Source organism: Vanellus vanellus (assembly GCF_965231255.1).
Source record: "Vanellus vanellus genome assembly, chromosome: 6".
Classification (NCBI taxonomy): Eukaryota; Metazoa; Chordata; class Aves; order Charadriiformes; family Charadriidae; genus Vanellus; species Vanellus vanellus.
In genome coordinates this window covers 31,788,642-31,801,298 of record NC_138911.1, presented here as the reverse complement: position 1 = coordinate 31,801,298, position 12,657 = coordinate 31,788,642, and the positions used below count along the sequence as shown (strand labels likewise).

General features: G+C 40.8%; 1 protein-coding gene across 3 annotated transcripts in view; it reads right to left on the bottom strand.

Moving 5' to 3' along the window:
• DPF3 (double PHD fingers 3) overlaps positions 1-12,657 on the bottom strand; it is a gene marked incomplete at both ends in the record, with an annotated part of 164,595 nt that overhangs the window by 25,320 nt on the left and 126,618 nt on the right. For 2 of the 3 annotated variants that reach the window (XM_082485082.1, XM_082485083.1), the window contains one exon: positions 4,932-5,060. In XM_082485082.1, coding sequence (XP_082341208.1) covers positions 4,932-5,060 — 129 coding nt within the window. Of the gene's footprint in view, positions 1-1,524; positions 2,104-4,931; positions 5,061-12,657 lie in introns of those variants that run through there. The other variant, XM_082485084.1, reaches the window with a different exon arrangement.

Genomic DNA, 12,657 nt, shown 5'->3' with positions numbered 1-12,657 from the left:
GACATCAGTTAGCATGTATTCTGGATTTATGCCCATGCACCTAAAAGCAGAACCTGGCCACTGTTTTTTCCATGTCCAAATTGAACAATAAAAAAATTGAGACTGGGTCCTTTCGCTTTTTTTTAAGGTTTATAGAGGTGGAAAAAAAGTTGAAAGAGCTCTCACAGACAGTATTGTGCTACCCCAGCAAAAGTAACAGGAGAAACAGAATCCATTTGGTTAGGTTTCATTCATGCATTAGAACAATATATATCCAAAATTTTCATTGCGAGGCTGAGATTTTTATTCTGGTATCAAAAACACACACCTCCAGTTAAGGGATTAGGCACTGCCCAGACAAATGTCTGGTTTGCCTCTAATTTAAATCAGGTCATGATTTCGCCTGTTTGGCATTATACACATCAGTAAAAATATATCCTTAGAACATAATTTTGCCCCTGCTTCAGGGAGATTTTTGCCTGCATTAGGACAGCAAAACGTAACCTACACACTGACTCCTTTTGCATCACTTCAGACTGTACAACGAGGCTGGATCCTACTCCCACAGAACTTCCCTTAGCTTCACCAGCCATGTGAATGTGGCGCGTAACACAATTTAATCCATGGGACTCACAACACAATTTAATCCATGGGACTTACTCCTACAACAAAGCTCAGTGAAGGGTCTGTTGAAAATTCAGGGCACAGAGATTTCACAATTGAATGAAAGACATTTCAGCTTGGACATACCTTTCAAATCCTGCTGCATGTTTCCTCCTTTCTGGGAAAGTCGCTGGGAAGGGAGTCACTCTCTTCTCCATTGCCCTTGGAACTTTAATGACTATTGCTTTGGTTTATGTGAAGAGAAGCTATTGAAAAGCAAACAAAGTGTCTCACAGGACACTACAGAGAGAAAAAACTGGGCGACACAGGAAAAAATGCTGTGAATTAAAATTTAAAAATGGAAAGAAAAGTACAGGTGAGGTATTTTTCCATATAATTTCTTCCATGATTCTGCTCCTCCATTTGTTTTGTCTTTGACGTCTACGACTTGCCATTCATATTCCATCCCTATGCTTGGAAATTGCTGTCCATGAAGTGAAAGGTGAAGGAAAAGAAAAAAAAAAAGTAGAACGGAGTGAGGAAGACATGAAGGGGTGCAGGGAAGAAGAGATCTATTAAGTATAAAGGTGTCCAAAGGAGGGATGGAAACGTGTTCCCCAAGGTCATGGTCTTCAATAGTGCTGCTTGTGTTTTCAGGCTGTTAAAGACAAGCGTAGCAGGTGTACAAGAAGAGCCAAACTCCACATGCTACAGTAAGTGCAAAATCTCAAAACGCAGAAGCCATCACATCAAGGGTTTCCTTGTCCTCCAATAAAGTCCGCCCACAGTGGTTCTCTAGAAACAGTTCTATTATCAAGTAGACATCCATTGCTTTTTTGTTGGTTTTTTTTTGTAATTTTATTTAAAAAGTATTTTTTCTAATAATATATAGAATATATAAATAATAATAATTAAAAAAAACTATTCGCGTTTGCTTTCTGCTCTCCAACCCATCTGTATTTTTTGTGGTTTGCCAATATATATATTAAAAGACAAGAAAATCAACTCTGCTCACTATTAAAAAAAATATTAAATCCACCTTTTACGTTTCCAGAGAGAAAGAGAAGGGGGGGAGGTGGGAGGAAAACAAATTAAAATGAAAAAAATAACAGGAAAATCAAAACCTTCTGTCTCTTCAAAGTAGTTGTCAAAAGCTTTAAACGCTTGTGCTTTCAGTGTACACCCCACAGGAAAAAACAACAAAAATAACAACAACAACAAAAAAACCCCAGGACCTAAAATTAAAAAAAGAAAAAGGTAATAATAATCCTAGTAGTAAAAAGGACAGCAAATCACTCAGAGTTTCTGTGTCTTTTTAGTTATTTTAGCAGCTGCCCTTTTTTTCTGCAGAGGGAGAGCTGCCACCACAGCCACCTCCTCGGCTCGAGAGAGGCTCTTCTGCATCATCCTCGTCAAAGCCATGAAAGGTCGAGGTGTCGCTTTCTGACGTGGAACCGAACAAGTCCTCCGTAGTGCGTGCTGGTGCTGCTTCGTCCCTCCTGCCTTCTCTTCCCAAATGAGCTGACATGTATGATGAATATATCAGCACATGGGTTAAGCAATAGGCATCATCATCATAATTTTTTTTATCATCATTATTATTAAACAATTCAGACTATCAAGCTCATAAGTGTGTGCTTGTATGTGCCCGCGCACCTCAATAACACAGCTCAGTAGAACTGGAGTAAGAAAAATAAAGAAGGATCAGTTTCTCTTTCAAAGAAAAAAAATCTACAAACAACACAGGTGCCCATAGCTATGGCAGCGAAAGGGTTAATCATATTTTCCTCTCTTCAAAAGACATTAAAATATTTTCTCATGATTACTTAGATCAATTTTAAAAGATTTTTAGACCGTATAAGTAATTAGACACTGTTAGCTCTAAACACAATGACTGTCCTTCAAACTGGCATCAACTGTCACAAATTCACTGCTATAGAAATGTAACCCACTAGGTAGCTCATCAACCTCAGGACTATTTTTTATCCCTGTCCTTCACCCGATCCTAAAAAGCCTCCTCTGTGGTCAAAATGAAATACATTTTGAAGACTAAGTGAAAGTAACCTAAACAAATGCTTTTATTCCAATTTCATGGCATCTCCTACAAAAAAAATAAAACAAAAACAAAAACAAAAACAAAAAACCCCACCAAAACAAATATATACAGTTCAACAGCTAAGATGAGAAGTGACCTTTCTTGGGGAACACTGTGTGTGAGTCAATCCAACTTTCAATACGGAGCAGGAAATTCTCCACACAGGACATCAATAGCAACAACAACAACAACAAAAACAAGACTGCAAGACTGAGGTTTATTTTCTCCCTCAATCAAACACATTATGTGATTAATAGTATAGCCTTCAAATTCCCTCTTCAGAAAAGGCAGAGAAAAAGATGTCTCTTGTGCCCCAGCAAAATGAAACTGTGAGATTTTAGGGAACGGCTATTATATTATTCAGAAACAGTAGCTTGATATTAAGCAACCAACTGTTTGGTCCCCACTCCAGCTACAGGTATCAGCCATATAACAAGTACACTGCATTGCTTTAGAAATGAAGAATTGAATACTGTTCACGAAAAGAAAATGGATATAACAAAATAATTGGCAGATGAACCACCTTGTAAAGACATGATTTTACTGACTTTGTGAAGGGAAGAAACAATATCATTTCCATGACCTCTCTTTCAGTATAATGAAAATGTTCTCCATTATCAAGAAAGAGAAAGATGGCAGCCACCAAAGAGTTTTCATTGTGTGAGTTTACAGATTAGTGTGTGGTTGTACCTTAATCACTTTCATCACACATCAGTCACAGCATTGCAGACCCCCATGAATGACCCAGGTAGGTCAGTATTTGTAAAAGGATAGCATTTAATGGAACTGATTTTGTACAACTCAGGTTACATGCGGATCTACTTGTTCTATCACACTAAGGAATCAAGGGAATTAATGTATTGTGTTACATTCTGATATAATCACCACAGCAATGTTTAAATAGCAGAAAACATGGATCCATCTCACTGTGCCGTATCAGGACAATGCTGAAATGAGTTATATTGTACTATAACAATAAAGGGAAAGGGCAATGATCTTCCAAGATGGCACCTCAGACCGCATGAGCTTCCCCCTTCAGTTATTAAGAAGCAAACACATATACACTAAAAGGTCCACGTCCCTGACTGCACAGCGTTCATAGGGACACCCCTGGAGAAAACCGAAGGGTTTGCTATCGGTCCTCTGGTGACAAGTCAATATCACTTCAGAATATCTTCAAAGGTCACAACAACTGCAGAAGGCAATTTGTCAGCGAGAGTCTCATCCTGCTCCCACTAAATGTGGTAAGAGGCTTACTATGAATTTCAGCGGGAGCATAAAAAGGCCATTCTCTTGGCACAAGAACACGCCACATCACATTTCGGCCACCACACGACAGACATCTTTTAGCGAATACAGTACAGAAGCAGCAGCAATACTGGATTTTAAATTTCTGGTTTTCATATTTCCATTTGATGGTGTTATCATGACTAGTATCACCACTGTCCAGCGATATCACAACTGGAAACTTGGACCAAAGCTGGAATATGCAGTTGTTAAAGGTCTCCCATTCCCTCTACCACCGCCACCACCTCCCATGCGAGCTATAAATAACTGCTCAGCTGGGATAAAATTTCCCAAAAAAGAGAAAGAAAGGAAAAAAAAAAAAAAAAGAAAGAAAGGAAGGAAGAAAACAACAGTCCAGAAATAAAGACAACTCAGAATGGGAAAGACACAATTGCCTACATTTAAAAAGAGAGAAGGGAAGAAAATGGAGAAATAAAAACCTCTTTAAACAAAATTAATGATAGTCATCTTGTAAGAGGATAATTCTTGACAGCTACCCCCATCCTTACCCTGTAATTTCCTCCCTCTTTCTTTTTTGGATGAAGAAATGCATGAAATGTGTAATCAATGGAAATGCTTGTCATGCAACTTTCATAAATCTTGTAAGTAATTTATAGTTGTAATTGCAGCATTTGAAGACAGAGCCCATTCTTTAACGTTGTCATAGGATTTTCTCCTTCCATTTGAAGAACAACTTGTACATGTACCAACGTTCACAGAAGCCAATAAATACATTAAAACTTTATTATTTTGTAGGACCCCATTAGCTTAAAAATATGAATCCAACAACGGGTTTTATGACAGAAAATTTCCCAGTCATCCTTTCCCACAAACACAGACAAGAAGTAAGACCTCATCTTCTGTCCCCTCCCAAATGTGCTGCCTTTCTTCAAAATCTTCAGAAGGAGCAAAATACAAATCATACAAATGCCTTTGTACAAGAAAGTTGCAACAAGGAGTCACCTACCAGAGCGCCCACAGTCTGAGCACGATACAAGTTCCTCAGGCCGGCCACTTTTTTTGTTCATATTGGAGCCTCCGAGGCAGAAGTCACAGTAGTTATTGGGAATGATGACCCCGTCTGGTCCTTTCTGGGCTGCAGTCGGGTTAGAAATCAGATTTACTTAAAGAGCATTCAGTTTGGACATATTCCCCTTCTATTCAATATGATGGTAGCTTGGTGAGTTTGCAGGTCACAGTCCTCCCAAAATATTGTCAATTAGAACAAAAGGTGAACCTTTAAGTTCACCTTATAAGTCATCTCCATTTTAAGTACACCCTGTGGTGTGTCTATTTTGCCTGAAATGCACTTCACCATTTCCTTTATAATGCCAGCTAGGCTGGTGCTTCACGAGGAGCTGCTGCCAGAGATCCCTGTACAGTTCAGGGACTTTGCAACATGCACAGGCACACAAACAATCCCTAATGCAGAATCAGACCTATGCTGTCAGTGAGCCAAGCCTGGATTTTCAGACAGCAGTCATAAACTTAAACCCACAAAATACAAATTCAGAAAGGAAAAAATATATCCCCCAAACCTCAAAAACCAACAGCAAGGACATGGGGGATAGGTACCCTAACTGGTTTTATTTCAAGTAGCTTTTCTGGGGATTCCAGCTCAAAGTTGCAGGGGGTCCTAAGTCAAGAAGTTGGTTGAAATGCAATTCACAGGCAAAGCAACTTGTGTGTGGCTCACCCAAGGGTTAAGCTACCTGCAGCAGAGTGCATGTCCCCTGGGAGGAGCGGGGAGGGCAGCAGGTCCAGCTCTACCCCAGTGCCCAGCACAGGTGCAGAGTCAGCCCAGTGCAGGCATCCCAGCCGGCAGAGTTAAAAACTCTTTCAGCCAAGAAAATAGGAGGGAAATTACATTCTTATTTTCCAGCTAGGAAGAGTTGGAAAGGAGCAGACACATGCTGGGTCTTAAGTAGAGGAGAAGGCAGTTCCCCTAGAAAGGAGAGAAGGGCAGAAGGTCTTCTGCATTCCTATTAGTTGAGCAGAACAGCAATGTGCTTTTTTTCTCACTCACAACGGCCATTTTCCTCCTCTGCTCTCCAGAGAGAAAACTTCTTGTTCCTGTACACTCTAACTAGGAACTGGGGAAGGGAGAGGGGAGTGGGGGGAATGGTTGGTCTTTGTTTTGTTTCTCCTTTCTTAACTTAAAAATTCCAGCAGTATACCTGGCTTAAGCCTACCCCATGAAGACTTCTACAAACTGGAAAGGAAGACCTTTAAACTGTACCATCTATATTTAATTATCTTTTCAATGCATATTTTGTAACTTGCAGATTTTTAACAGATGTTTTGACAGCCTTTATTAATGATCTTTTTGTCCACATCCAAATTTCCCCCAAAGAACAATGACATTCTAAAGGGCTTCTGGTAGCAGTCCAAGACATACACTTAAAATTAAAATTTCCTCCAAGTTCAATCTGCTTTTCTGGTTTGGGTGCATCTAGTTAATTCATTTACTTCCAGGTGTTGATTAGCTGAGCTTTTTGGAGACTGGTAACTGAAAGATTGCAGGTAAGGTGAAATTAAGAAAAAAAATTAAACCCCATAACATTGCAAATACATCTTCCTGTATGGTTGCTGACTCCCTGACGTATTTACTAAACATGGGCTTTGCTCTGAAATGGTCTTGGTTAGCAGATCCCCAGTTCTCTCCAAACCAGAGAGAAGCTCACCGTGTTAGGTTAGCATTTTGCCTCTTCATAGTGAGGCATTTAATACGTGCATGCAAGATAAGCAAAAAAAGAACAGGAACCAGGTGGAAGCCTAGCGCACCGGCTCATTTTAAGAGCTGTAACAAAATGATCATAAAGTTGTTACTTGTACATATTTTGTGTATAAAAAGCAGATCTCCCTAGCATTTATTTTTCCCACTACAGCCCCATTCTGAAAAAGTTAAGTAATTACTCCTTTATATCGTGCTGCATCTACAGACAGGCCATGTGCAATGCAAACTCAGCAAGCTCAGCGTTCAGTGATTTTTTTGTTCTTTATTACGTTACTTCACCTTTCATCCAAGTTTCTTAAAGTGCTTTACAGATACCAAGATTCTAATATTAACGTTCAGTGAGGTCAAAAGCCTCTTTTGCCATTGACTCTAACCAAACCGTTGCTCGGCCCTAATTAAGCCTCATGGTGAGGAGGCAGTGTTGTATTTTACAGCTGAAAGATTTGGAGGTAGAGTGATGAACTGGCTTACTCCCAGACACACAACAATTCTGTGGTGAGGCCACAAATAAAAACAAGCGTTCAAGGTGCCGGCCAGCAGACTTAGGAAATAGCTCCACTTCTACCACTACTCAGAATGGTACAACTGATTGAATACTCTGCATATAGTGACTTAAATTTCTCCAGTGCAGCTTATGACCCTAAGATCCACTCACTGCCAAACTGGAAATGCGACAGGGGACCTTGTGAAAATACATATATTGATCAATTCGTTCGCGGTGTGTGGGACGGGTAGAAGGTATTCACTGACTACGATAAAGCTGAAGGGATTCTCCTAGACTACTGCCAAGGGAATAAGCACAGGTTTTGATCACGTCCTTTTTCTTTTATTTTATTCTTTTTTTCTTCCAATTTAATTTAATTTTAATGTGAGTGCTCATCTATTGCTTGTCACTCATAAATACAGACCTGGCTCAGTTGAGTGTGATAGAGATACGAGGCCTAAGACATCATGCACACATGAGAAGTTCCTAAAGTTACATCAATGATGTCTTAAATTATGTCTCTCTAGAGCCAAATAAGCCAGGCAATATTATTCTCTTCAATGTTTTTGTGTTCTAACAGGTGCAAAAACTAGAATCAAACCTGACTCAAGCTTATTTTCTTGATCAGTACTGTACAGTGAATTAAGCCCCAGGCTAAATCACAGAAGGTTTGAGAATAAAGAGATTTCCAGATGATAGTAAGCAGAGTTCTTATTTTCAAAGGATTTTTTTTTGGCGTATGTCCTTGGAGTTTTTAGTTCTATCTTACTGTTGTTCACAAATGACAAATGATGAGATTATTAAGAAACAAAGCAAAGATAACAAGATATAACTGGCAATATTCATGGGAAGGGTATCACGGACCAAAAGCCCAACCCTAATCCCACCCCTTAATCAATAAAATTACTTACAAAAGAAGTATGGGAATGGATTCACAAGCAAAAGCAATCACTAGGGACTAATAGGTTGCTGCTTTTCAACTGAGACATAGTAATTAACTAGGTATCCACTGATTTTTTTAATCACAAAGCAGAAGGTGCTATCTTAAGCCAGATGATAGCTTAGCTAATGAAAAGTAACTCACTAGCAGTGAGCTCAATCATTTGGATTGGGTAACTACAACCAAGGATTTTGCCTAAAAATTGTTAACCCAGAATGAGAAACTGTTTCAAAGCAAAGCCTTGAAACCAGCCATGGTCTTGTCCTAACTTACTCAAAACTCCTCTGATTTTCTTTTACATTACAAACTGCAACAACAGATCAAAAGCTCTGAAGAGCTTTGAGGAATATTGTCTGAGCTAAGGTGCGCTCATAGGGGGTATATTTAAATCAGTGCCTCTTGCCATTTCAACTCAGTGTCACTTTCTAGTTTCATCAAAGGTACTGCCTTCATATACATCTGCCCCAAAATAAATAGAGTACACAGTTTTTTAAAATACTTGTAAAAATGGGTTAAGGAGGGACACAGAAAGATCTGCACAGTTCAAATGATAGTTTCTCTGTACCTGAAAGCTGATTCATGTAAAGAATCTGAGACTGAGAATGAAGTCAATATTTCCAAATAACTTTGGTATGTGCTTATTATGAAATATATTTTTTCTTCTTAGCCTAATCAAGTTCATTTCAAACTATACCAAGCTAAGCAGAATAAAGACCTACTTAAACTATGGTACCATCATTCACAAGAGTCTTCTGGCAAAATAAGTACTGTAAATTAAATAAATTCTGTAGTATATCACACAGTAACTTTGCTCCGTAGACAAAACCTAAAAAGCTAAACAAGTTGACTCAGTTTATATGTTTAAAATAACTTCCATGCTATCTTTTTGAAGGCAGGGCCTCTAAACAGAGTTCTAGCTTCCCTTCTCCCCTCCCCAAGTAATCAAAAAACTTGGAAGTTATCTTCCTCATGGTTTCAGTTTAATAACAAAAGAAAGCTGCACCTAGAGAAATAACATCAAGAAATTAGGATTTTTCTTTTCTACATCATCTCCTGGAGCCCCATGACTCAATAAGAATCTCAGTTTTCTAGCTCACATGGCTGCAGAGAATATCTTGAATAGAAGGCAAGTTCAGAAGAAGCAATTATTGTCCCTGTTTTTTAATCAGAAAACTCAAAATACAAATATTTTAAATAGCTTTCATTCAAAATGTGACCCTTAAATACATACAGACAAAACCCCAATAAATAGAACCTTGTAGTTTTCAATTTTCTAATTTCTAAGGGAAGTTATTTTGATGATTTCGATCACCATCTTTAAAAATTTGCAGCTGGAACCAGTGCTTAAAAGAAAAACTGTTTTCTCTGTTCCTTGGTCCCAAATCACAGTCACATATATTTCTTTAGCCTGTAGGTAATGCAGTATAATACTTAACCATGGTTTAAGCAGGGCATCTAGGTCTGGTAGCATTTTATCCCTATTTTTTATCATATCCACACTACTGTAAAGGCAGTGTAGACTGAGGAGTGTGTGCCTTGCTGTTGGGGTGGGGGGCTGTGCATCATTTATTTAAAAGATTACAGTGAATTGGCTACAGTCAGACATATATATGCTCCCAAAGGGATTTTTCCTAGCATGTTTTGTCCAGCTCTTACCTGTTTCTTCTGGGCTTGATCCAAAACCAATAAAGTCCACTGGAGGTTTTCAATTCAATTCAAAAGGCTTTGCATCAGGCCATTTACTCTGTTTGCAACAAAAATTTGCAGAACACAATAGAGAACACGGGAACCCGTGTGTAGGCCTGAATCCAGTCTATGCACTTTGCGATGGAGGAAAAGGGGTGGACTTGCCTTTTTCTTTTTCTTTTTTTTTTTTTTTTTTCAAATCTACAAGACTCTCTGTCTGAGACAGGGCCCCGTTTTTCCTTCCCGACACCTCCCTTTTTCTCGCTGTCAAAGCTCAAGTCTGACATTTGGCCGCCTGCGCAGCAGAATGCCAGCCAAGAGCCTGAGCCCGTGCTCGCCAAAGCCCCTTGGAGGACTTGATGACATATAATCCCAACCTATAGCCTAAGTGCCCCCATGTGCCTTCCCTCGGCCCCCCCTCTCCCAGTGCTCATCCCTGGCAGGCCTGGCCCGTCTCCATGGCGACCAGCATGCCCGGCCGGGGCTGCCTCCGGCCTTGCCACCTGTTATTGCTTCTTCTCTTGAGCGTAAGGAATTGCAGCCTGCCCCCTCCCCCCCCCCCCCCCTTCATTCGCTGCTCAAAATGCATCGGTGGAGGATAGGCAGGCTCGTGCAAGACATTACGCCATGATAATTAAATGTGAAAAAGTGGCTTTAAGGAGAAGGGAAGAGAAAAGTGTCACTTGGACTGTGGGTTTTGTTGAAGGAAGAGGAGGTAGATGCCTGGCTGGGCAGGCACCCACCACTGCCCCCATCATTGCTGGGGTGTAACGAGCAATGGTGAGGGTCCGGGAGGAGGGTTGTGGGGGTGCTTCTGCGCTCAGGGCTAGACCCTGCCCTGGAAAGGAATAAAAGAAAAACGTGTATGTAACCCCTGGTGTGGCAAGCTCAAGTGCATTCAAGGCTCTGTCTCTCTCACATGCACCAGCCAGGCAGAGGTGCGCACAGTCACTTCTGCGGCCTCCTTGCCAGTGAATTAAGTGCAGGGTTTTTTTCACTGCGGTTTTCCAGGAAAAAATGCAAATCAAACTGAATGAGAGGAAATGGCCAGTCTCTCTGGGCATGTTTACTCTGTTGTTAGCAGCAGAGATAAGCATGTTGGCTAACCCCAAACTGGGAAGTGTTGGGGCACTTGATACAGAGACCCTCCAGTAGGCTGTAAGCACAGCTGAGGTTGGTGGCAACACGTCTGTGCCCGTGTGGCACAGTATTCACCCAAATATGCTCTGAACTTGGGCGTAGCACTGGGAAACGGCTGCTGTTCTGTTCCCAGAGCCAAGCTAATCAGCCTGCGCAGCCCGACGGGCCTTCGCTAGCTCCAGCTGCCCAGGCTGTGCTCCCCCACACAGCACAGGCATGCCCTTTGCTGGCAGCCAGAGAATCAGGCTGTGCTGCTGAGAGAGATGCTGCAAGCCACCCGCCCAAAGTATTGCCAGCTCTCCCTAGTAACTGGATTTTATCTCCTCTTTGAGTGAGTTTGTGCTGTTGGGACAGAATAAGATGTTGCCTTTGCATACCTTTTAGCAACTCTGACAAGTTCCTACAAGCCCCTGCTCACAGACAGGCATGGCCAAGTAGAACTAAAAGCTACGAGAAGTGCTATGAGAAGGAGGTATATCTGTAGGAGTCAGAGGAAGCCTCTGAATGTGGGGAAAGGAAGAACATTTGATCATGTCTTTTACAGGAATCAATATGGCCCTTAAGTTGAACAGCTAATGGATGAGCTAGGAGTTAGGCAGTGGAAGGTACAGTTAGGAAAATACAGCATCGACTGATCAGATCTTGTAGATTTAGGGAGTCAGCGTTCCTGCACCCTAAGGCAGCACTTCATAGAAATGTCTGTCCACTGATCTTATAGAGTCTTCTGCGGGAACACCTAAACCATGGGCCAAAATCCTGCTGCTCACAGTAAATCATTGTAACTGTCTAGTGCCTCATGACAATAAACAGTAGGAGATACAGAATAGGAAGGCAGACAAAAAAGTCTGACATGTTAACATACAGATTTCCTGATTTTGAGTAGTACCTCTCCTGAGATTTAGCCTCTGGGCACTGAAATGCAACATTCCCATTAGCTCAGGGAACTCAAGGAGGGATTATAGTGCCCAATATACAGCCCTGTCTGGCAGCATCCCCCAGTATTCAGGTAAGAACAACCAGTGTCGTAAAATGGGTCCCTGTGACATGTTGTAGGCTTTGGATCTGGAAATTACTCACTGGAGAAGTGCGAGGAGGCAGAGCACCTAAGTCCAAATTCACTCAAAACTTTTCAGTTTTCAAAACGGTTTTCAAAAACTAATTAGTCAAATTGGAAATGTTTTCCCATAAACTACTGAGAAGCACTAGGTACCTCTCTTCAATGAGAGTTGGGCATTAACAATATTTCAGGTCCTGGCAAGGGAGTATATAAAAAAAAAACCAAAAACAAACTACCAAAAAAACCCCCCACAATTCCAAACAAAACAACAAAAAGTCCCCTGGGGGTCCCTGTACATAGGAGATAAGTTTGGGATTTTCCACTATTCCAAAACTCTAAGCAACTGGTTGATTTTTTTTCCTCAGCACCCCAAAACACAGGCACAAAAATCTGAGAAATTTACAGCTGCGAATGGGGTTTGAGTGGAAATCATTATGCAGTTCCAACCTCTGCAATCACTACTGTTTCTTTTAGTATTCTGACTCTTTTTCCTTATGAAAACAAGCTCTGGAAAAGAAAAAACCCAAACAGATTAAACTAATGAGAAGTCAACTCAAGGTAATGTACATATTTTCACTGAAAAGGCACCTGCTGCAGGGTATCTTGTCGCAAGGTGGGCATTGATGCATCCTTGCATTCAGAAGTAGCT